Source organism: Emys orbicularis, chromosome 2 (assembly GCF_028017835.1).
Source record: "Emys orbicularis isolate rEmyOrb1 chromosome 2, rEmyOrb1.hap1, whole genome shotgun sequence".
NCBI lineage: Eukaryota > Metazoa > Chordata > Testudines > Emydidae > Emys > Emys orbicularis.
Window position 1 is genome coordinate 35,795,138 of NC_088684.1, and position 21,799 is coordinate 35,816,936.

At 44.0% G+C, this 21,799-nt stretch overlaps 1 protein-coding gene across 1 annotated transcript in view; it reads left to right on the forward strand.

Moving 5' to 3' along the window:
• LRP12 (LDL receptor related protein 12) overlaps nt 1-21,156 on the forward strand; it is a 110,063-nt gene extending 88,907 nt beyond the window's left edge. The window contains exons 6-7 of the mRNA XM_065398825.1: nt 3,465-3,597; nt 20,290-21,156. Of these exons, the coding sequence (XP_065254897.1) occupies nt 3,465-3,597; nt 20,290-21,156 (1,000 nt within the window). The remainder of the gene's footprint in view (nt 1-3,464; nt 3,598-20,289) is intronic.
• The last annotated feature ends 643 nt before the right edge of the window (nt 21,157-21,799 follow it).

Consider the following 21,799-nt stretch of genomic DNA (forward strand, 5'->3'; position numbering starts at 1 on the left):
TGATTTACTGGCAGCATTTCTGTATGTTCTGCTTGTTCTGTTTTGGACTGTCATGTGCCAGGGTTTCTCACTCTTCTTTTTCTTAATGTGTCTACCTCTCACTGACTAGTGTGTTTAATTGTCTTTATTTTAATATGAATTAGAATGCTGCTTTTGTCACCAGTCCTATACTAAGAGTAGCACTGGAATTGTGTAATCATGTAATCAAACTGAATTTAAAATTCTATTACCATAAATAACACTGCTCTACAGCCAAAATGCTTCTGAAATAAATGTAGTCAAACTTTACTAATTCTGGGTCACTGAGAATGAAAATGATGCTTAAAATTGTTGATTGGCTCTAGTTTTCAAGATATGCTATTGGGTCAGTATATACGACCCTTGACTTGGGAATGGCGGAGGATAAGTGAGTTATAAAGGGAAGGGATCTCAATTTAAACCAGAAATGACTAAAATACATCTTTGACTGGATCTATAAATAAATCTATGACTGGGTTTGGACAGTACTTGCTTTTTAGGCAAAACAATGAATGATGCAATCTGAAGCTGGTATTGCGTCATACGTGATATGAATTGCATCATGTTATTCCTAGAAGTCATGGATGATGCAATCATAACGAAGCTTACATCACTCTGCTGAACAAATTGCCCTATATCAGCTCTAGAAATCATACAGTGTCATGCTCTCTTACTTGTCAGTGTTTGATTTTGCAAAGGGACACATTTCTGTTTAGCCAAAGTGAGCAGAGATGCCTCGTACTTGTGTGAACAGTGCAGATAACTTCTGCTATGTTTGTGGTGAAGTGACTTTTGCATCACAAAAGCGCAGTATAACCACTATGGTTAAGAAAGCCTATCACCTTTATTTTGGCTGCAAAATTGGAGATCAGGACAAGAGGTGTGGGCCCCACACATACGCTGCAACAAATCTTCGCCAGTGGTTGAACAGGAAAAGGAAATCTATGGCTTTTGCAGTGCCAATGATTTGGAGAGAGACAACAGATCATACCAGCAATTGTTACTTCTGCATGGTGCCTCCAGTTGGGAAAGGTGTGTCAAAGAAGAAAAAGTGGACTGTGCATTATCCAAACATTCCATCAGCTATACGCCCAATACCCCACGGAGAAGGACTGCCGGTTTCTGATGCACCAGAATCATTCTCACTTGAGTCAGACGAGGAAGAGGAAGAGGATGAAACTTCTGGTCCTGAACCATCAATGTCACAGGACCCACATTTTCTCCCATCCTCCTCCTCTGAACCACACCTCATAACACAAGGTGAACTGAATGACCTTGTCAGGGATTTGAAACTACCCAAGAGTAAGGCAGAGCTGTTGGGCTCCAGACTACAGCAGTGGAATCTCCTGGCAGGTGATGTTAAGGTTTCCATGTACCGTGACCGTCAAAAGGATCTTGTCCCATTCTTCTTCATGGAAGGTGATCTTGTAGCCTGCAACAACATCGATGGTGTGATGGCAGCTCTCAACATCGTTCACGATCCAGATGAGTGGAGACTGTTCATTGATTCATCGAAGACGAGTCTTAAAGCTGTTTTACTGCATAATGGCAATGTTTTGCCATCAATTCCAGTTGGTCATGCAGTCCATATGAAGGAAACCTATGAAAACATGAAACAACTTTTGAGGTGCATAAACTATGACCAACATCAGTGGCAGCTTTGTGGCGATTTGAAGGTTGTTGCTCTCTTGCTTGGTCTGCAGACTGGATACACAAAGTACTGCTGTTTTCCCTGCGAATGGGATAGTCGTGCAAGAGATTCCCACTACATCAAGAAAGATTGGCCACTCCGACAGTCATTGGAGCCTGGGAGGAAAAGTGTTCAGCATCCACCACTTGTTGAATCAAGGAAGATTTTGTTACCACCCTTACACATCAAGCTGGGTCTGACGAAGAACTTTGTCAAGGCCATTGACAAAACACAAGCAGCTTTCAAGTACCTCCGTGGAAAATTTCCAAGGTTAAGTGAAGCTAAGATAAAGGAAGGTGTCTTTTTGTTGGTCCTAAGATTCGTGAACTTCTTCGAGATGATGCATTTGACCATGCACTGCGTGGCAAGGAAAAGACGGCATGGAAAGCCTTCCAGTTAGTGGCAATAAATTTTCTCGGAAACAACAAGGCAGACAACTACAGGTTGTTGGTGGAAAACCTCCTCAAGGCATACAAAAGCCTTGGTTGCAACATGTCACTAAAGATACATTTTTTGCACTCTCATCTAGATTTTTTTCCACCGAACTGCGGAGCAGTGAGCGACGAGCACGGCGAGCGATTTCACCAGGACATTGCAACAATGGAGAAACGCTATCAGGGCAAATGGAGCTCATCAATGCTTGCAGACTATTGCTGGACAGTGACAAGAGATGCTCCATTGAATGAATACAAGAGACAAGCCAAGAAGCGCCGAGTAGACACTGAATAGGACTAAACTATGTACAGAATAATTTTTTGCCTTTTGTTTCATAATACATTTTATTTATATAACCTTTTTGCTGATTTTTAAAGTGTTACATAAACAAGACAGGTGAAATATTATCATGTAAAGCAACCATAAACACATGAAAAGGTTTACAATTTATGATTAAAACTCTACTATCTACACAATATACATAGACATAAAATGTAAAAACTTAAATATCTTAGAAACAGTAGCCAATCAGTTGTTTTAATTGTCATATTTGAATTCAGCACATCAAAATACATAATAAATAGCACATTTTATCTCTGAAGCGGACGACTTATTAAAAATTGTAGACCAGTGTAATATGAATCTTGATATGGTCTAACCCAGGGGTGGGCAAACTATGGCCCACGGGCCGGATCCGGCCCCTCGGGGCTTTGGATCTGGCCCGCGGGATTGCCACCCCCGTGGCGGCGCAGTCCCTGTTATGCTTCTGGAAGCGGCCAGCACCACGTCCTTGTGGCCCCTGGGGGAAGGGGGGCAGAGGGCTCCGTGCGCTGCTCTCGCCTCCAGGCATTGCCCCCCGCAGCTCCCATTGGCCGGGAACGGAGAACCACGGTCAATGGGAGCTTTGGGGGTGGTACCTGCAGGGGAGGGCACCATGCGGAGTCTTCTCCCCCCCCCCCCCCCCCCCGGGGCCAGGGCAGGCAGGGAGCCCATCTTAGCCCTGCTGCGCTCCGCTGCCACCCCAGTGGCGCTGGGCTGGAGCCTGCACCCCGAACGCCTCCTGCACCCCAACCCCTTGCCCTGAGCCCCCTGCCGCACCCGTCATGCACCCCAACTCCCTGCCCTGAGCCCCTCCCACACGCCGCATTCCCTCCTGCACCCCAACCCCCTGCCCCAGCCCTACATTCATGGCCCTGTATGCAATTTCCCTATCCAGATGCGGCCCTCGGGCCAAAAAGTTTGCCCATCCCTGGTCTAACCCCTGTCTATGAACACGTGCTATCTGTTTATGTACTATATAACTTTTTATTCTTCTTGAAAGATCATTTGAAACACAGTTGTCAAGGGTTGAGGCTGAGTTGTTAAGAAGAGAAGCTCCTCCATCTTATGGACAGTTAATTGCTCAAGGGTTAATTCCACCAGTTGAAGATTTTCCTGTTTGTTCACCAAACCAGGTAAGGTGTTTCTGATTATCCCAAAATAGCAGGCCATCCAATTTAAATTTTTACAAACTTTGCTTTCTAACCATGTTATGGGTTTTGAGGTTTATCACTTTCTTCAGCCACCTCAATATTTTTGTACCACAATTACTTTTAAATATTGGACTACTCTTCATCATAAGAGATGGTGACAACAAACAAACGAATCACTTTGCAAACAATTTAAACAATTTTTTTTAAAGGAATTGTTTTAAAGGAATGCCAATATCTCACAATAGTAAAAGTTACAACTGGTAGGTGCAGTGGTGGATGTTGTGTATATATTCCATACAAAGAACATTAAGGTTGAAAAGTCAATCACTCAGAGGTTGGGAAAAGTCAGAATTAGGGTGGTTCTTCGAGTGCTTGCTCATGTTGAGTCCAAGTAGGTGTGCCCGTGCCACGTGCACAGTCGTAGAAAGGTTTTTTCCTTAGTAGTACCCATCAGATCGGCTGTGAAGCCCTCAGGAGTCGCGCCTTCATGGCAGTGTATATAGGTCCCTGCTGACCCACCTTCTCTTCAGTTCCTTCTTACCACCAGTGACGGTCGTTGGAGCAGCTCTTGCTATGGCAAGCAGTCCCCTAGTGGAGACTCTTTCTAGTGTTTCTGTAAATAGTTAAAAACTTAGTTAGTTTGAAGTAGTTCTTTGTTTGTTAGTTAGATAAGTTTCAGCTGGGGGTTCTTCTCCCCCCCCCCACCCCCCACCCCCCCATGTTTCCCTTTCCTGGGACCGTGGCCTCAAGGGTTCAAGCCGTGCGGGTCCTGTCTGAAGCCTATGCCAAACGGAGGACCCACAGGACTCCTGTTTAAAGTGTTAGCGGGAAGCCAGTCAGACTGAGAAGTGCAAGATCTGTAGAGGCTTCCACCAAAGAACTAAAAAGGAGAGGGACTTTAGGCTAAAATTGCTCCACATGGAGTCAGCCCTTCCTCCCTAGGCAGCACAGGTGGCATCTGACCCCATGTCCAGCACTTCAGTGTGGAGTGCACTGGCCTTGGTAAGAGAAGCCATGGCGCCAAGAAAGGACTCTGACTCCAGGGATCCACAGCATTGCCACTCCCTGGCACCGAAGACGACCTCCAGTGTGAGTGCCCCCATTCACTGGTGCCGCACAAAAGGAAGAAGACCAACAGAGGTTGCTCTCCCACTAGAGCAGCGAAATGAGGAAGCACCAGCGGGGTGCGTCACGTGCCAGGACACCCTTGTTCAGCTCCGACTCAGCTGACACCATCGACTCTGGCCTCACTGGGAAGTCTGTCGAGTCTGGTTCTAGTGGACTTCTCAGTGCAGGTGCCTCGGGAGGAGGACTTAGACCTTCTCTCCACACAGGACACCTTTGAGGCGGCTAGGGACCTCATAGCAATGACAGCACAATCCCCTGTGCAGGCTCTGGTGCCACCACCAGCATTGGAATTGCAAAGAGGTACCATGCCCTCCAGGGGCAAGCCAGCGATGATGCGGCACTGCTCACCCTCACTTCGGCACCACTCCAGACCGAGTCCTCATGGGACTCGGAGGCAGTCATTCGCCTCTAGGTGAACCCGGCACCGCTCCAGACAAGAGGAGGGGCAGCCTTTGCCTATGATGTCATGGCCACCACAGTGTCAGGCACTGGCTCAGTGGCCCTTCTGGACCCTGTGGGCCTACCACTGGGGCCAGGGGCCAGATCCTTGTCAGTGGTTTTGGAGGTGCTGGCCCCTCCATCTTCAACATCTGTAGCCTGGGAACCTCTCTGGGCACAGGAGATGGGCACGCAGGCAGGCACCGAGACTGCAGCGGGGCCCGGCACTGAGACGGGCACGGAGACCAGCACAGCTCCCAGCGCCATGCAGGGTGTTTCAGCGCAAGGGGATCCCTGCGAGCCAGAGGGTCAGGAAAACCCAGAGCCCCTGTGGGCATCTTCCTCATCCTCCCCAGATGAAGTGGTGGCGGGCATATCTACCATGTTGCTGGCCATGGACAACAGAGCCCACCAGGAGTTAATCAGAAGAGTGGCTGAAAATTTGGGCATGCAGGTAGAGGAGGTGTCGAAGGAGTCCGAACCCCAGGTCGACGTTTTGGTGCTGCAAGGTCCTTTGAGGGTGGATTTGCACCTCATTAAGGCCATCCACAACACTACTAAAGCATTGTGGCAAGCGCCCGTCTCTCTACCCCCTGCAGCTAAAGAGGTGGAGAGGAAGTATTTTGTGCCATTCAAAGGGTATGAGTATCTGTTCACTCACCATTAGCCGGGCACTTTGGTGGTGGAGGCGGCCAACCAGAAGGAAAGATTATAGGGACAGCCGGGACCGACACCTAAATCCAAGGAGGCAAAAAAGATAGGCCTTTTTGGTAGGAAGGTATATTCTACCGGGGGGGCTCCAGCTTCGCATTGCCAACCAGCAGGCAATCCTTAGCCGCTACAGTTTTAATTTTTGGAACATGTCCAAGTTTAAAGAACTACTTTCCACGGAATCCCATTCAGAGTTTGCTGCCATTCTTGAGGAATCACAAGGACCTCCTTACAGGCCTCCTTAGATTCGGCGGACTCGGCAACCTATACCATGGCAACAGCTATAGCCATGAGAAGACGCTCATGGCTTCAGGTGTCAGGACTCCCTCATGAGGTCCAGCAGACCATTCAGGACTTGCCTTTCGACCGCATAACGCTATTTTCGGAGCAAACAGACACTAAGCTCCACAGCCTAAAGGATTCAAGGCCAATTCTGAAGTCCCTGGGGCTTCATACACCAGCCCCCCCAAAGAAAGCATTTCAAACCGCAGCCGGCTCCTTGATTCTACCTAGCTCCTCCTACGCAGGACTATAGCAGGAAGCGGGGCAGAAGTAACAGACAGAGAGACCCTCTCAGTCCTCCTCTAACCAGGGCCAGGACTCAGCAAAGCAGCCCCCAGCCTCCAAGCCAAACTTTTGAAGGTGTGCCAAGGGGTGATGCACCAGTTCAGATCCTGGAACCTTTTCCTCCATTTGTGAATCGTCTATCCCATTTCTACTATGCCTAGGCACAATTCACCTCAGGCTACACGGTCTTAAGCACGGTAGAATTGGGACATTCTCTCCAATTCTGTTCCCTCCTGCCTTCCCACCCTCCTTCCCCGACCCTTCTCACGAGTAACTTCTCATGCAGAAGGTGCAGACGCTCCTACATCTCAGGGCAGTAGAGGAAGTCCCTTTAGAATTCAGGGGTAGGGGGTTCTATTCCTGGTATTTCCAATCCCGAAGGCCAAAGGTGGGCTCAGACTGAAGGACATAAATCCACACCGTGTAGAGGTCAAAGCATAGGGATTTATTACATACAGCGCTGGCGGAGTGTCACCTGGCTTATTAGGCTCAGAGACACTGTCAATCAATTGATTACAATAGAATATATAGATTTTTCCATGGGCGGGGGAAGGTGACGGGGTAGGCAGTTCCACACCCGGGATAGGTTTTGCAGCAAGACAAGATAGCACAATAGCCAATGGTTAAAAGGTTACACAATGTCTCCGCCCATGGTCTCAAGTTAGCAAGTTAACATTTAATTAATACTTTGATAAAATGTTATTAGTATAAAATATATATGTTGAATTCTGATTTGGGGTCCATAGGAACAGAGCAACTCCTTTGATTGTCTGACAGGTACATGTCTAGGGGATAAAGCAAACAGTGAAAGCATATGGAAATAGAGATTGTCTCCTTTATGTCTTAAGGCAGGGCTTTGGTCCCTTGGAAGGGAGGTGGAAGGATGCCATATCATTATAGTGACGTGCCCATTTTTCATAAACTCAAGGTTGGATCTGTGGGAAGACTGTTTTCCCTTCAGGAGAAACACAATAGGAACATCTTTGACTTGCATCTGAAGAAGTGAGGTTCTTACCCACGAAAGCTTATGCTCCCAATACTTCTGTTAGTCTTAAAGGTGCCACAGGACCCTCTGTTGCTTTTTACAGATTCAGACTAACACGGCTACCCCTCTGATACAATAGGAACAGGGATCCTTTGTTCAATTTGAAACATTGGATGAAACATAATTATTCAGTTATTGCCTCAACATCTGGCATTTCTACTGACCAAGCATATCTTAGCAAAGGCAATGTTATCTTGTTTATTCTGCTTTTCTCTTAGCTAATCACTATTTGCACGGCTTCTGGTCTCCAGACCAAACTCTGGACTTTGGGTCTGAGAAAGAGCTGGCAAATCCATATACCAGGTTGTTATATAACATGCACATGGATTTTAACCCTTCACAGACCTATTGTAGACTTGTGAAACCTCAACAAATTCATGAGGAAGATAAAGTTTTGCATGGTCTCCCTGGCTTCCTTTATCCTCTCTCTGGATCCGGGGGACGGGTACACCGCCCTCTACTTGAAGGACGTATATTTTCACATGTCCATAGTCCTATCCCACAGATGGTTTTTCCACTTTATGGTCAACAACGCTCATTATGAGTTTACGGTTCTCTCCTTTGGCCTCTCAGCGGCCCACCGGGTGTTCACCAAGTGCATGTCAGTCATGGCAGCCTTCCTGCAGAAACGGCAGGTGCAAGTACTCCCATACCTCAACGATTGCCAAATCAAAGGACAGTCCAGGGCCAAAGTGGAGGCCTATGTGAGCCTAGTTCAGACAACGTTCCTCAGGCTCGGCCTCTTACTGAATGTAGCAAAGTCTACCCTAACACCAACTCAAAGAATAGAGTTCATCAGAGCTCTCCTGGACTCCATCAGGCCAGGGCATTTCTCCCAGAAACTCACTTTCTCACCAGGGGCGCTATCATAGAGGAACTCAGGTGATACCCCACCACTACAACACGAAATTTCCTGAAGCTGCTCGGCCATATGGCCACCTGTACATATGTAGTACAGCATGCCAGGCTGCACTGAATCGGGACCGCCTAGACAAGTTGGTTACACTCACTCCCCCTGTTATCAAGTCCCTCAGGCGGTGGCTCGACCTGAAAGCCATGTGTGCAGAAGTGCGCTTTTCCGGGTCTCAACCCTCCCTGTCTCTAGTAACGGACATGTCAGCATTGGGTTGGGAGGCACACTTAAGCAGACTCAGGGCCTCTGGTCCCAGTCAGAACTTTCGTGGCACATCAACGTCAGGGAGCTAAGAGCAGTCCGCCTTGCTTCCCAGACATTCCAGGCCTATCTGCAGGGCACGTGTATCAGTATTGACCGACAACACATCAGTGATGTTTTATATAAACAGACAGGGTGGTGCTTGTTCCTCTCCCCTGTGCCAGGAAGCCCTCAAGCTGTGGGACTTTTGCATTGCTCATTCGATACATCTAGAGGCATCGTACTTTCCAGATTCCCAAAACGAGCTGGCCAATCATCTCAGTAGGTCATTTCACAATCATGAGTGGTACCTACACCCGGATGTTGCGATTAACATCTTTCAACAGTGGGGTTTTCCCCAAATAGATTTGTTTGCAACGAAGTACAACAGGAAGCATCACCAATTTTGTTCCTTCCTGAATCATAGTCAGGGCTCACTCGCAAATGCTTTTCTCCTCCCTTGGAAGGACCACCTACTATACACTTTCCTGCCCTTCCCACTTGTACACAAGGTACTTCTGAAAGTCAGACGGGAGAGAGCATCAATGATCTTAATAGCACCAGCGTGGCCTCGCCAATACTGGTTTACCACGCTTCTAGACCTATCGGTGGACACGCCTATAACCCTGCCCCTGGGCCAATATTTGATCACCCAGGACCACGGCCGCCTCCAATCTGCAGTCTCTCCATCTCATGGCATGGAAACTCCGTGGCTGAACCTCTGGGAGTTCACATGCTCAGACCCTGTTAGAGAGGTCCTCCTTAGCAGCAGGAAGCCATCCACTAGGTCCACCTATCTGGCAAAGTGGAAAAAATTCTCCATTTGGGCATTACAAAAGCACACTCCGCCCTTACAGGCATCAATTTACTTTATCCTGGACTATTTGCTGCAACTAAAACAGAAAGGTCTGTCAGTATCATCAATAAAAGTGCACCTGGCAGCTATCTCAGCTTTCCACACCAGTTCAGCCAGGCGCTCAGTTTTTCGTGAACCCCATGGTAGGCTGCTTCCTCAAGAGATTAGACAGGCTGTCTCCTCAAGTAAAACAGCCAACTCCCCAATGGTATCTCAACCTTGTGCTCTCTAGACGGATGGGACCTCCTTTTGAGCCCTTGGCAACATGCTCCCTCCTCTACTTCTCCTGGAAAGTAGCATTCTTGAAGAAGAAAAAACAGTTACCTACCTCTCAACTGTTGTTCTTTGAGATGTTTTGCTCATATCCATTCCAAGACTCACCTGCCTGCCCTCTTGGAGTATCCGACAAGAAGGACCTGAAGAGGCGGCGGGTTGGCAGGGCCCTATATACATTGCCATGAAGGCACGACTCCGGGGGCTCCACAGCTGACCCGATGGGTACTGCTAGGGGAAAAATCTTCCAACGACTGTGCACATGGCACACACACACATACTTGGAATGAACATGAGCAACACCTCTTGAAGAATTACAGTTACAAGAGGTAGGTAACTGTTATTTTTTGGTGTGCAAACTATAATTTGGATCCTTTGTGCATACACATGTTGATATAGTCTAGAGCTAAAACTAAAACTCTTCATCCAGGTAAGGTGTCTACCAGCTCTGTCTATAATGCGTGCCTAAGTTCCCAAAGCTGACTATATTTAAAGAAAAACTTAAAACATCTTTCCTCAAACTTCCCTTTAACTGCACATCTTGAAATCTCTTGACACTTCATTGAGTGGCTACTCTGTCATGGAGCCTTTCAGGAAAACTTGGTGAACTGCAAAGTACATGGCATTTTCCTGAAAATAATATTAGGTACCAATCCAACCAATGTAAAGAGCATCCATAAGCTGTGATGCTAATAAATACTTGTAGTAGTCAAAATCGAATGTTTTGTCTTAAGTTAAGTGGGGGGTCTTCTACTTGTAACTCTCCTTAACACACAGCTACCCATACGTCAGACTTTTTAATGTTAACTCATATTAGAGCTATTTGGTGATCTGAGATTCCAGGTTTCAGAAGTGACTGAGATATTTTTGCATAGAAATTGGGTGAGTGTTACTTTCCTAATAGTGCATATTAAACCGAAATGGAACAGCTGGCTTCAGTGATGGAAGCAGGTGGAGACACAAAGCCAACAACAACAGATAACTTAGCAACTTTTGTAGGAGATGCTATCCTCCATATTTATCCTGGCAAAGATAGTTCTTTTCTCTGTCTGGAAATGTTTCATGTTCAGCAGTGACTTCGGCTGTGGATAGGATTCTGAGCTGCACGTATGTAATAGATATTAGAATCTGCCTCTATGTGAGGCCTGTTTAGAAAACAGTATTTTGTATTTACAGATGTGGCTCATACAACTTGACGCTTCCTTTTCCTATTTTAAGCATAAGCAATTTGTCTTATGATTCAGGAATGCAGGCTGTTTAAGCTGAACATCATAAATCCCAGTTGGACACAACCAAGTTCTTTCAGTGTTTGGTAACATTCAGAATAAAGAAAATAACAGGCTATATAGAAATTGGTAAGAGATTAGTTCCCCTCTGTAACAGAGAAAAGAAGGAATATTCTTCACAGAACAGTTATTTTTCTTCAGGCAACTAGGATGATGGAATTACCCTGTTGGGAATTCAATACAATAAATCAAAATGACTTCTTTGTCCCTTAATCAAAATTGCTTCCAGATCAAAGGAAGTGGTTCTGTACTACTTGTATAAAATATCCTTGTGACCCTCCTGTGATGTGTGTAGGACTCCAAATTTACTCATATAAAGGCAGTTCAAACAGTAGTACAGATTTATACACACATTTTATAGAGAGTCAATAGCCCTTCATGTGTTTCTGAATATCATAGAAACTAAGGAGATATAATTTTAGTGAAGAGGACTATACTGCAGTTTTGAGAGGAGCTAAGTAAGAGGGAATGATAGACATATAAAGAATATTGAATGGTACAAAGCAGGTAAATCAGTCTCTTCTGTTCACCTCTTTTCATAATACGAGATCAGAATGTATATGTGAATTTTCTTAATAAACCACAAGGTTTTTTAAACCACAGTGCATTAAAACATTTATAATTTTTGGAAGTAAAGTACAGTAGAAACTAATAAATGGGATTTACTGCAGATTACTGCAATTTACCAATTACCAAATGTAAAACAAGGAATATAGTGATACCACATCACAAAACATATTCACATCTTAATAGTTTTTTATGATGGTTTATAAAAGCACAAGTGAACGTACAAAAATTATTTATAGTGAAATGACACTAATGAACTCCCAACATTCTAAGGCTATGATCCTGCAAGGTCATGTATGCTTAAATTTAAATTCATAATAAGTAGTCATAGAGCAGGGGTGGGCAAACTTTTTGGCCCGAGGGCCACATCGGGGTTGCAAAACTGTACGGAGGGCTGGGTAGGAAAGTCTGTGCCTCCCCAAACAGCCTGGCCCCTGCCCCCCCAAACAGCCTGGCCCCTGCCCCCTAACCGCCCCCCCATGTCCTGCCCCCTGCCTGCCCCCCTCAGAACCCCTGACCCATCCAACCCCCCCCCCCTCCGCTCCTTGTCCCCTGACCACCCCCTCCGGGACACCCCACCCCCTAGCCAACCCCCCTGCTCCCTAACTGCCCCACCCCCTATCGACACCCCCGCCCCCTGACAGGCCCCCTGGGACTCCCATGCCTATCCAACCCCTGCCCCCGTTCTCTGTCCCCTGACACACATCCCCCTCCCCAGAACCTCCGCCCCCTGCTCCCTGTCCCCTGACTGCTCCCCGGGAGCCCTCACTTCCCGCCCTCTTGCCATGGTGGACCCAGCCACGCTGCCACACATCCTCTATGGTTGGATGATTTTGTTTGGTTGGTTTTGTTTTTTCCCAATAAGAGGCTACTAGCAGAGCGGCTAGTGGCAGATGAGATTAATTCTTCATTTCCTTTTGTGTGACCAATTGGGCTAGGGAGTCGCAGTAGGATTACCAAAGGTTCATATGGTAATAAATATTCAATAATTTGTGATATGTCATTACGGATTGCATCCCAGTACTCGCTAATGACTGGACACGTCCACCGTATATGCATAAAAACACTTTTCACCCCAGTTTCTCCATCATTTATCCTCATTTAGAGTGTGTGTTTGTGTGCATGCGCATGTGTAGTTATATATTTAGGTATGGAAGCAGTATCTTAAAGACTTTTTCTGTTATTGTGCTACAAACTGAGATTGCTGGTCCTCTTTTCCAGCTCAAACTCTATTCCTCCACTGCTCATTGAAGAGGGAGAAACAGTAACAGGAAACTTGGAAATGGCAGAGATGCTTAATGACTTCTTTGTTTCGGTCTTCACCGAGAAGTCTGAAGGAATGCCTAACATAGTGAATGCTAATGGGAAGGGGGTAGGTTTAGCAGATAAAATAAAAAAAAAAAGAACAAGTTAAAAATCACTTAGAAAAGTTAGATGCCTGCAAGTCACCAGGGCCTGATGAAATGCATCCTAGAATACTCAAGGTGCTAATAGAGGAGGTATATGAGCCTCTAGCTATTATCTTTGGGAAATCATGGGAGACGGGAGAGATTCCAGAAGACTGGAAAAGGGCAAATATAGTGCCCATCTATAAAAAGGGAAATAAAAACAACCCAGGAAACTACAGACCAGTTAGTTTAACTTCTGTGCCAGGGAAGATAATGGAGCAAGTAATTAAGGAAATCATCTGCAAACACTTGGAAGGTGGTAAAGTGATAGGGAATAGCCAGCATGGATTTGTAAAGAACAAATCGTGTCAAACCAATCTGATAGCTTTCTTTGATAGGATAATGAGTCTTGTGGATAAGGGAGAAGCTGTGGATGTGGTATACCTAGACTTTAGTAAGGCATTTGATACGGTCTCGCATGATATTCTTATCGATAAACTAGGCAAATACAATTTAGATGGGGCTACTATAAGGTGGGTGCATAACTGGCTGGATAACCATACTCAGAGAGTTGTTATTAATGGTTCCCAATCCTGCTGGAAAGGCATAACAAGTGGGGTTCCACAGGGGTCTGTTTTGGGACCGGCTCTGTTCAATAGCTTCATTAACGACTTAGATATTGGCATAGAAAGTACACTTATTAAGTTTGCAGTTGATACCAAACTGGGAGGGATTGCAACTGCTTTGGAGGACAGGGTCATAATTCAAAATGATCTGGACAAATTGGAGAAATGGTCTGAGGTAAACAGGATGAAGTTTAACAAAGACAAATGCAAAGTGCTCCACTTAGGAAGGAAAAATCAGTTTCACACATACAGAATGGGAAGAGACTGTCTAGGAAGGAGTACGGCAGAAAGGGATCTAGGGGTTATAGTGGACCACAAGCTAAATATGAGTCAACAGTGTGATGCTGTTGCGAAAAAAGCAAGCATGATTCTGGGATGTGTTAACAGGTGTGTTGTGAGCAAGACACGAGAAGTCATTCTTCCGCTCTACTCTGCGCTGGTTAGGCCTCAGCTGGAGTATTGTGTCCAGTTCTGGGCACCACATTTCAAGAAAGATGTGGAGAAATTGGAGAGGGTCCAGAGAAGAGCAACAAGAATGATTAAAGGTCTTGAGAACATGACCTATGAAGGAAGGCTGAAAGAATTGGGTTTGTTTAGTTTGGAAAAGAGAAGACTGAGAGGGGACATGATAGCAGTTTTTAGGTATCTAAAAGGGTGTCATAAGGAGGAGGGAGAAAACTTGTTCATCTTAGCCTCTAAGGATAGAACAAGAAGCAATGGGCTTAAACTGCAGCAAGGGAGGTTTAGGCTGGACATTAAGAAAAAGTTCCTAACTGTCAGGGTGGTTAAACACTGGAATAAATTGCCTAGGGAGGTTGTGGAATCTCCATCTCTGGAGATATTTAAGAGTAGGTTAGATAGACATTTATCAGGGATGGTCTAGACAGTATTTGGTCCTGCCATGAGGGCAGGGGACTGGACTCGATGACCTCTCGAGGTTCCTTTCAGTCCTAGAATCTATGAATGTATGAAAATTTGTCTATCCAGGTCCTTTCCCCAGTATGCCAAATATGGATTTTTTTTTGTGTTAGGAAAGTTGTCTGCCAAGATTGATATCGGTTAGTTATTTTTTTGTTTTCTGATTGACCAGGTGCCATCACTTCTGTTAAGGTTAGATTTCTGTACAGAAGGGTTTTTTTTTTTTAGGCATTATGTTTCTTAACTTTTTCTAACTTGAACCATGGGAGAGAAGGCCAGTTAAACTTAGTTTTGTTTCTAAATAAAGTAGATAAGTTTCTTTATTGACTAGCTGGCCAATCATATGTATTCTATGGCGCTCTCAATCTTTAAAACTCTCGTTTGATTTGGGTTAAAATCTAGATTATTTGCAGTGGGTGTCATTGATGAGGGAGAATAACATACCTTGTTTCTAATTCTGTCCCAAACTCATAGAGTAGCCTTTGCTGAAAAATGTGTATACATTTCTGGCGGGTGTGAATTTTTTTTTTTTTTTTAATTAATCCATGGTAGCCTAGCAATGTTTACATTCCCACAATTTTTTATTCAATAAAGACTTAGTGTTTGGCTGGATTACAGCAAACCCCTAATCCACTATTGTTCTGAGTTGGCTGGCTTGATACCATAGAATATTTAGAATATAATAGGTCTGTACAAAGTGTCTGCAATCATTCTTGTTTTTTTCTTATTCTAACATAATCCTCCTCATTCTTGCTAGGATTTTATCTGGGATAATTACAGGAAGATTTTGAAACAAGAAAGAGATCCTTGGGAAAACGTTCATTTTGACTGTGGCTATTCTTCCCAATCAGGAAATTGTGTAATATCCCTGGTACTCCAGATCATTTTTGATATGCTGAAGTAGTTGTTTGACATTTAAATCATAGAGCTCTTCTAGATAGTTTGAAATATGGATTCCTAGGTATCTTATAGAGTTTGTTGCCCATTTATAATGACTTTTCAGAGTCTGGCAAATGTATAGCTAGCAGATTTGGCATAATTTACTTTTAAATCCAGACTTTCCCAAAGTCCTGGACTTCTTTAGATATTAATTTTAGGGAAATATTTGTTTTTTGGTAAAATACGTAATCTGCCCATAAAGCTATTTTCTGATGTATTCCTTCAAGTTTTATTCCTGTGATAGATTTATTGTTTATCATCTGCAAAAAGCTCCATGGCTGGTGCAAAAAGTAAAGGAGACAATGGACATCCCTGCGTAGTCCTGCTACATAATTTTACACCATTAACTCGCACACCTGCTGTTGGGCTGGTGTAAAGAGCAGTTGTCCATTGAAGGAACTGGGAGCCAAATTCCATATGGGACAGGACTTGAAACAAAGTTCCACTCTGTTCTCTCAAAGGCTTTCTCTGTGTCTATGATAACAAAATAAATGGATCTCTTTTTGTTCTGGCGTTATGGATGTTTCAAAATATTTTCCAACAATTGTTCATCTTTAATTAATCCTGTTTGATTGGGGTTTATATAAACTGAGACCATGAACTGCAGTCGGCTAGCTAATATTTTTACTAAAGCCTCTGTCATAATTCAACAGTGATATGAGTCTCTAGGAGTTGCATATGGTAAGGTGTTGTCCAACTTTAGGGTCAATAGTGAGAGTTGAAGGATACCCCTCAAGGAACCACTAATACCTCCTTTAATACTTTGTAAAAATTTAGCCTACACTTTATATTAAAAGTATGCAAGCATTTATGCAAAATTTGAGAGCTAATTTCATTCCTTTGCCAACAACTGGGAAGCTCTTGTTTAGGAACAGATGCAACATTACAAAATAGATGCATGCTGTCTAAGGAGGTGGAGAGAATATTATCTGAACTGTTTATAAATTACCCACCAATTCATGCAGGTTTTTTTTTTTTTTTTAAGTTTGTCATTTGCCAGAGCTAGTCATAAAGGACCATGTCTTCCTCCAATTACAAAAATGGATGTATTCCTAATTTCTATTGATGTCATAGAATCATAGAATATCAGGGTTGGAAGGTACCTCAGGAGGTCATCTAGTCCAGCCCCCTGCTCAAAGCAGGACCAATTCCCAATTAAATCATCCCAGCCAGGGCTTTGTCAAGCCTGACCTTAAAAACCTCTAAGGAAGGAGATTCCACCACCTCCCTAGGTAACCCATTCCAGTGCTTCACCACCCTCCTAGTGAAAAAGTTTTTTTCCTAATATCCAACCTAAACCTCCCCCACTGCAACTTGAGACCATTACTCCTTGTTCTGTCATGAGGTACCACTGAGAACAGTCTAGATCTGTCCTCTTTGGAACCCCCTTTCAGGTAGTTGAAAGCAGCTATCAAATCCCCCCTCTTTCTTCTCTTCTGCAGACTAAACAATCCCAGTTCCCTCAGCCTCTTCTCATAAATCATGTGCTCCAGCCCCCTAAACATTTTTGTTGCCCTCCACTGGACTCTTTCCAATTTTTCCACATCCTTCTTGTAGTGTGTCAATAGTAGTTCTGATGTGAAACTGGTGTGAAGAAGAGAATCGCATCTAATGTGTTCCAAAATAGGAATATGAAATGGAGAAGGAAAAAAAAAATCCTTTTTTTTAAATCTGCATATATGAAGTTACAAAGAATTCTTCATAATGATTTTTTAAAGTATTCTTTTTTAATAGTAAATCAGGATGTCTTAAGTATTTATTCCTAATGTCTTGATCGGCAGACACATTTCAAATTTGCAGATACTTTTTAGAATTTAAGCTACAAGTATATGGCTAAGATTTTCCAAAAGTTACTAGTGACTTTGGGTGATTTTCAAAAATAGGATGCTAAAGATTAGATTTAGGAGCCTTAGTTAAGGCATCTAAATAAGTTTTTTTGGTTCAGAAGTGCTGAGCTTCTAGAAGTTCTTGTTGAGATTAATAGAAGCTGCTGGCTGCTCTGCACATCTAAAATGACAAGTTATTTATTTCGATGCCTAACTTTAGACTCCTGTTTTTGAAAACCTTAACCTTTGTGTATAGGCTTCATTATCACTTAAGCTTAGAAATTTGGTGTTTGCGTTCAACTCTCCTCTCTCATCCTCCTTCTGACTAAAAACATTTGCCAAATCTGGTCACTTCTTTTGAACAGCTAAAATCCGTTATTTTATCTTTAACCTTCCAAATAAGACATTCTTGATATACCTCAACAACTGCAGCCTCCCTGCATTTCATTGTCATTTCATCCTCCTTCCCCTTCCCCTGTTGCTCTTCTAACCAAATTACATACCATTTCATGTCCACTCACCTCATACAGGTCCTTGAATTTTGCAAAACCACATCCCATCTACATTACAGTTCTAATTTCCTCCTCCTCCCCCACCCCCAACCAAGCCTTCATGTTAGTTGCCCCATTTATAGTATTTTCCACACCTTGCAGGATCTACACATCTTCCATACCAATCTTATATTCAGAATAGTCTCCCACTACTCATATTCCCAGCCTCTCCATTTATATCCCTCTAAAATTTGCACTTAGTGAAGCCTTTAATTGATCGCCCAAATATTCCAACAGCATTCCAAGTTTATATCTACAACCTGTGTATTGCCTGGACTATATTTGATTTTTTAATATAGGTTTCTTGTCTCACACTCATCACTGTAGTATCTGAGCACCTAGATTTAGATCTCTCTTGTTAGAGGGCTTTCCCTTCACCCTTTCTCCTGGTTCTCGTCATGCAGACAAAGAGCAAAAGACCAGAAATCCGAAGTGTAGACAATGCAATGTTTATTGGGGTGTAGTTCCAAACAAACATATTCCGAAGCCCTCCACACCAGTCGGGCTTATCTCTATATGCCAATAGAGTTGAAGCCCTTCCCACCAGTCAGGCTTATCTTTGTATGCTGATAGTCTTCCCCTCCCCCAACTATAGTTCTATACGCCAATAGAACCCCTTCTTCTAACTCCTAGCTCCGCACACCAATGGAGCTCCCGCTTCCCAGTGTTCTGTTTCCAGCTCTGATGCCGCAGAGCAATTTCCGTGTCCCCCTTCCCAGCTCTGATGCTGCAGAGCCTTGCCTGTGTCCCTGTTCCTCATTCCCCTATTCCCAGTCCCCCATTTCCCCATTACTGTTCCCAATTCCCTCTTCTTAACAGCCCCAGATATACAGTAACTCCTTGCTTAATGTTGTAGTTATATTCCTGAAAAATATGACTTCAAGTGAAATGATGTTAAGTGAATCCAATTTCCCCATAAGAATTAGTGTAAATAGGGGAGGTTAGGTTCCAGGGAAATTTTTTTCACCAGACAAAAGACTATATTTTTTATTTTATAAAAATCTCTCTCTCACTCACACTCACACTATAAGTTTTAAACAAACAATTTAATACTGTACAACGCAATGATGATTGTGAAGCTTGGTTGGGGTGGTGGAGTCAGAGGGTGGGATATTTCCCAGGGAATGCCTTACTGCTAAATGATGAACTAGCACTTGACTGAGCCCTCAAGGGTTAACACATTGTTGTTAATGTAGCCTCACACTCTACAAGACAGCACAAATGGAGGGAGGAGAGACAGCATGGCAGACAGAGACACACTGTGTGTGTGTGTGTGTGTGTGTGTGTGTGTGTGTGAGATGCGCATTGCCCCTTTAAGTACAGTGACTCCATTCTAAGTACATTGCCTGTTTAAGTAGATCAGCAAGTTGAGACAGCAGCTGCTGCCAGCAAGTTCCCTCCGGCCTGAGCCCTGTCCTGTCCTCCCCTGCTCTTTGGAAATGGGGTGGGGAGGGGACACTGACATTAGCCCCCCTCTTCCCACCATCACCCCCTGCACAGCAAGCAGGAAGCTCCCAGGAGCAGCTCCAAGGCAGAGGGCAGAAGCAACACATGGCAGTGGTGGGAGAGACAGCCGAACTGCCAGCAATTGATAGCCTGCTGGGCGGCTGCCACACAGGAAACTTAGGGGAGCTGATATGGGGCTGCCAGTCCACCCTGGTTCCAAGCCCCACCAGCTAGCTCCAACGGGCTGCTCTTCCTGCAAGCAGTGGACAAAGCAGGCGGCTGCCAAACAACATTATAAGGCAGCATTGCACAACTTTAAACGAGCATGTTCTCTAATAGATCAGCAATGTAACAACGTTACCCGGGACAACTTTAAGTGAGGAGTTACTGTACCTGCAATGCATGCCCCTAGTCACACCCCTTATAACTTATGGTCATGTTCTGTTCTGGAGGGTTGTGAGTGGGGGTCTTCATCCCACCCCTTTTGTACCCCATGGGAGGTGTAAGGAGTGAGGTTGTGCTCCGGTCAGGGGCAGGCATTTCTCTGGTCTTTTAGTGTTTACCCCCCATCCTCCCTTGCCCCTCCCGACTTGTTGCCTTTGAGATAAGGAGTTGAGGCAGTTGTCAAGTGTGTGCTCATATATTGCATTCCCACCATGCCCAATAACATTTTAACTGCTCTATCCCTTATTTCTTTTCACTGTACGAAAAGCCCCATCTGGTTGTGGGAAATGCAAAGCATAGTGTCTTTGTTCATTGTTCTTCATACATATTAGTATAAGATATAAAAGTATCAAAAAGTCAAACCCAAAATTCTCTCTCAGGCTGACAAACAAGCCTATATGTTAACATCTCTCATTTAGGTTGTGTGCTCCTTTGGGCAGGAGCTGTATCTTCCTCCTTTTCTGGCACACTATCAGCTCTCAGTGACTAATTTGTGTGTCATTTTTTTTCAGGCTTCAGTTTTGGAAAACCTGAGACTAGCGGTGCGATCTCAGCTTGGATTTACCTCAATCAGACTTCCGATTGCTGGCAGGTCAAGTAACATTTGGAATCGAATTTTTAATTTTGCAAGGTCCCGTCATTCTGGATCACTGGCAGTAGTCTCAGCAGATGGAGATGATGTTGTTGCCAGTCAGAGTACTAGTAGAGAAGCTGAAAGAAATAATACTCACAGAAGTCTATTTTCAGTTGAATCTGATGACACAGACACAGAAAATGAAAGAAGAGACACAGCAGGAGCAGTTGGTGGTGTTGCTGCCACTTTGCCTCAAAAAGTTCCACCTGCAACAGCAATAGAAGCAACAGTAGGAGCATGTGGAAGTTCCTCAGCTCAGAATACCAGTGGCAGTAATACAGATAATGGAAGAGAAATGACAAGTGTAGAACCCCCAAGTGCAAGTCCAGCACGCCACCAGCTCACTAGTGCACTAAGTCGTATGACTCAAGGATTACGTTGGGTACGCTTTACTTTAGGGAGATCAAGCTCAGTAAATCAGAACCAAAGTCCTTTGAGACAGCTTGATAATGGTGTTAGTGGAAGAGATGAAGATGACGATGTTGAAATGTTAATTCCAGTTTCTGATGTAGCATCAGACTTTGATATTAATGACTGTTCAAGACCCCTGCTTGATCTCTCCTCAGATCAAGGACAAGGGCTTAGGCAGCCTTACAGTGCAATGCATCATGGAGTAAGGTCATGTAAACGAGATGGCCCATGTGAGCGCTGTGGTATTGTACACACTGCCCAGATACCCGACACTTGCTTAGAAGCAGCACTGAAAAATGAAACTAGTGATGATGAGGCATTGTTACTTTGTTAGGTACGGTTTGAATATGGGAGATTGTATACAAGTTGGAGCAATATCAGTCATTGTTTTGTACTTCATAGTTAAGAAAACTAGATTCTAGTTTTAAAAAGTCCAGGGCAAAATCATGTGAGTAACATGTTTTTTGCCTGTGTGGTTGAATAAGCATTTCTTATACTGGGTAACTCTGGACTACTAAAGTGAACGTTTTAATGACTCAGAATAAATGTATCCTGTATAAATGAGTTACTCTTTAAGTAACCAGTGTTCATCCAGTTAGTTTCAAATAAGTTTTTCCTGGTACTGTAGTTCACAATAGAAACATGGCTACTCAAGACTTATTGACTGCCTGTTTGTTTACCCCATATTAACAGGTTAATTTGTACAGAATTTTTCCTTTGGAAATTGAATCCATTGTATTATTGCCAACATACTTGTAACTTAATATACTAAATGCTGGTAAGGATTGTTAATGTAAAAACGTGTATTTTTCCTTTTGAGGTTTAGATAACATTTTGTCTAAATATTCTTGAATTACATCATGTGAACTTTTTCAAAGGGAGAGACTTTCACCATAACACTTTTTTCTTTCAAAAGTTCAAAATGCAGTGATGTATGAAATTTAGGTATAATTAGATAAACTGATGGCAAAAGCCCT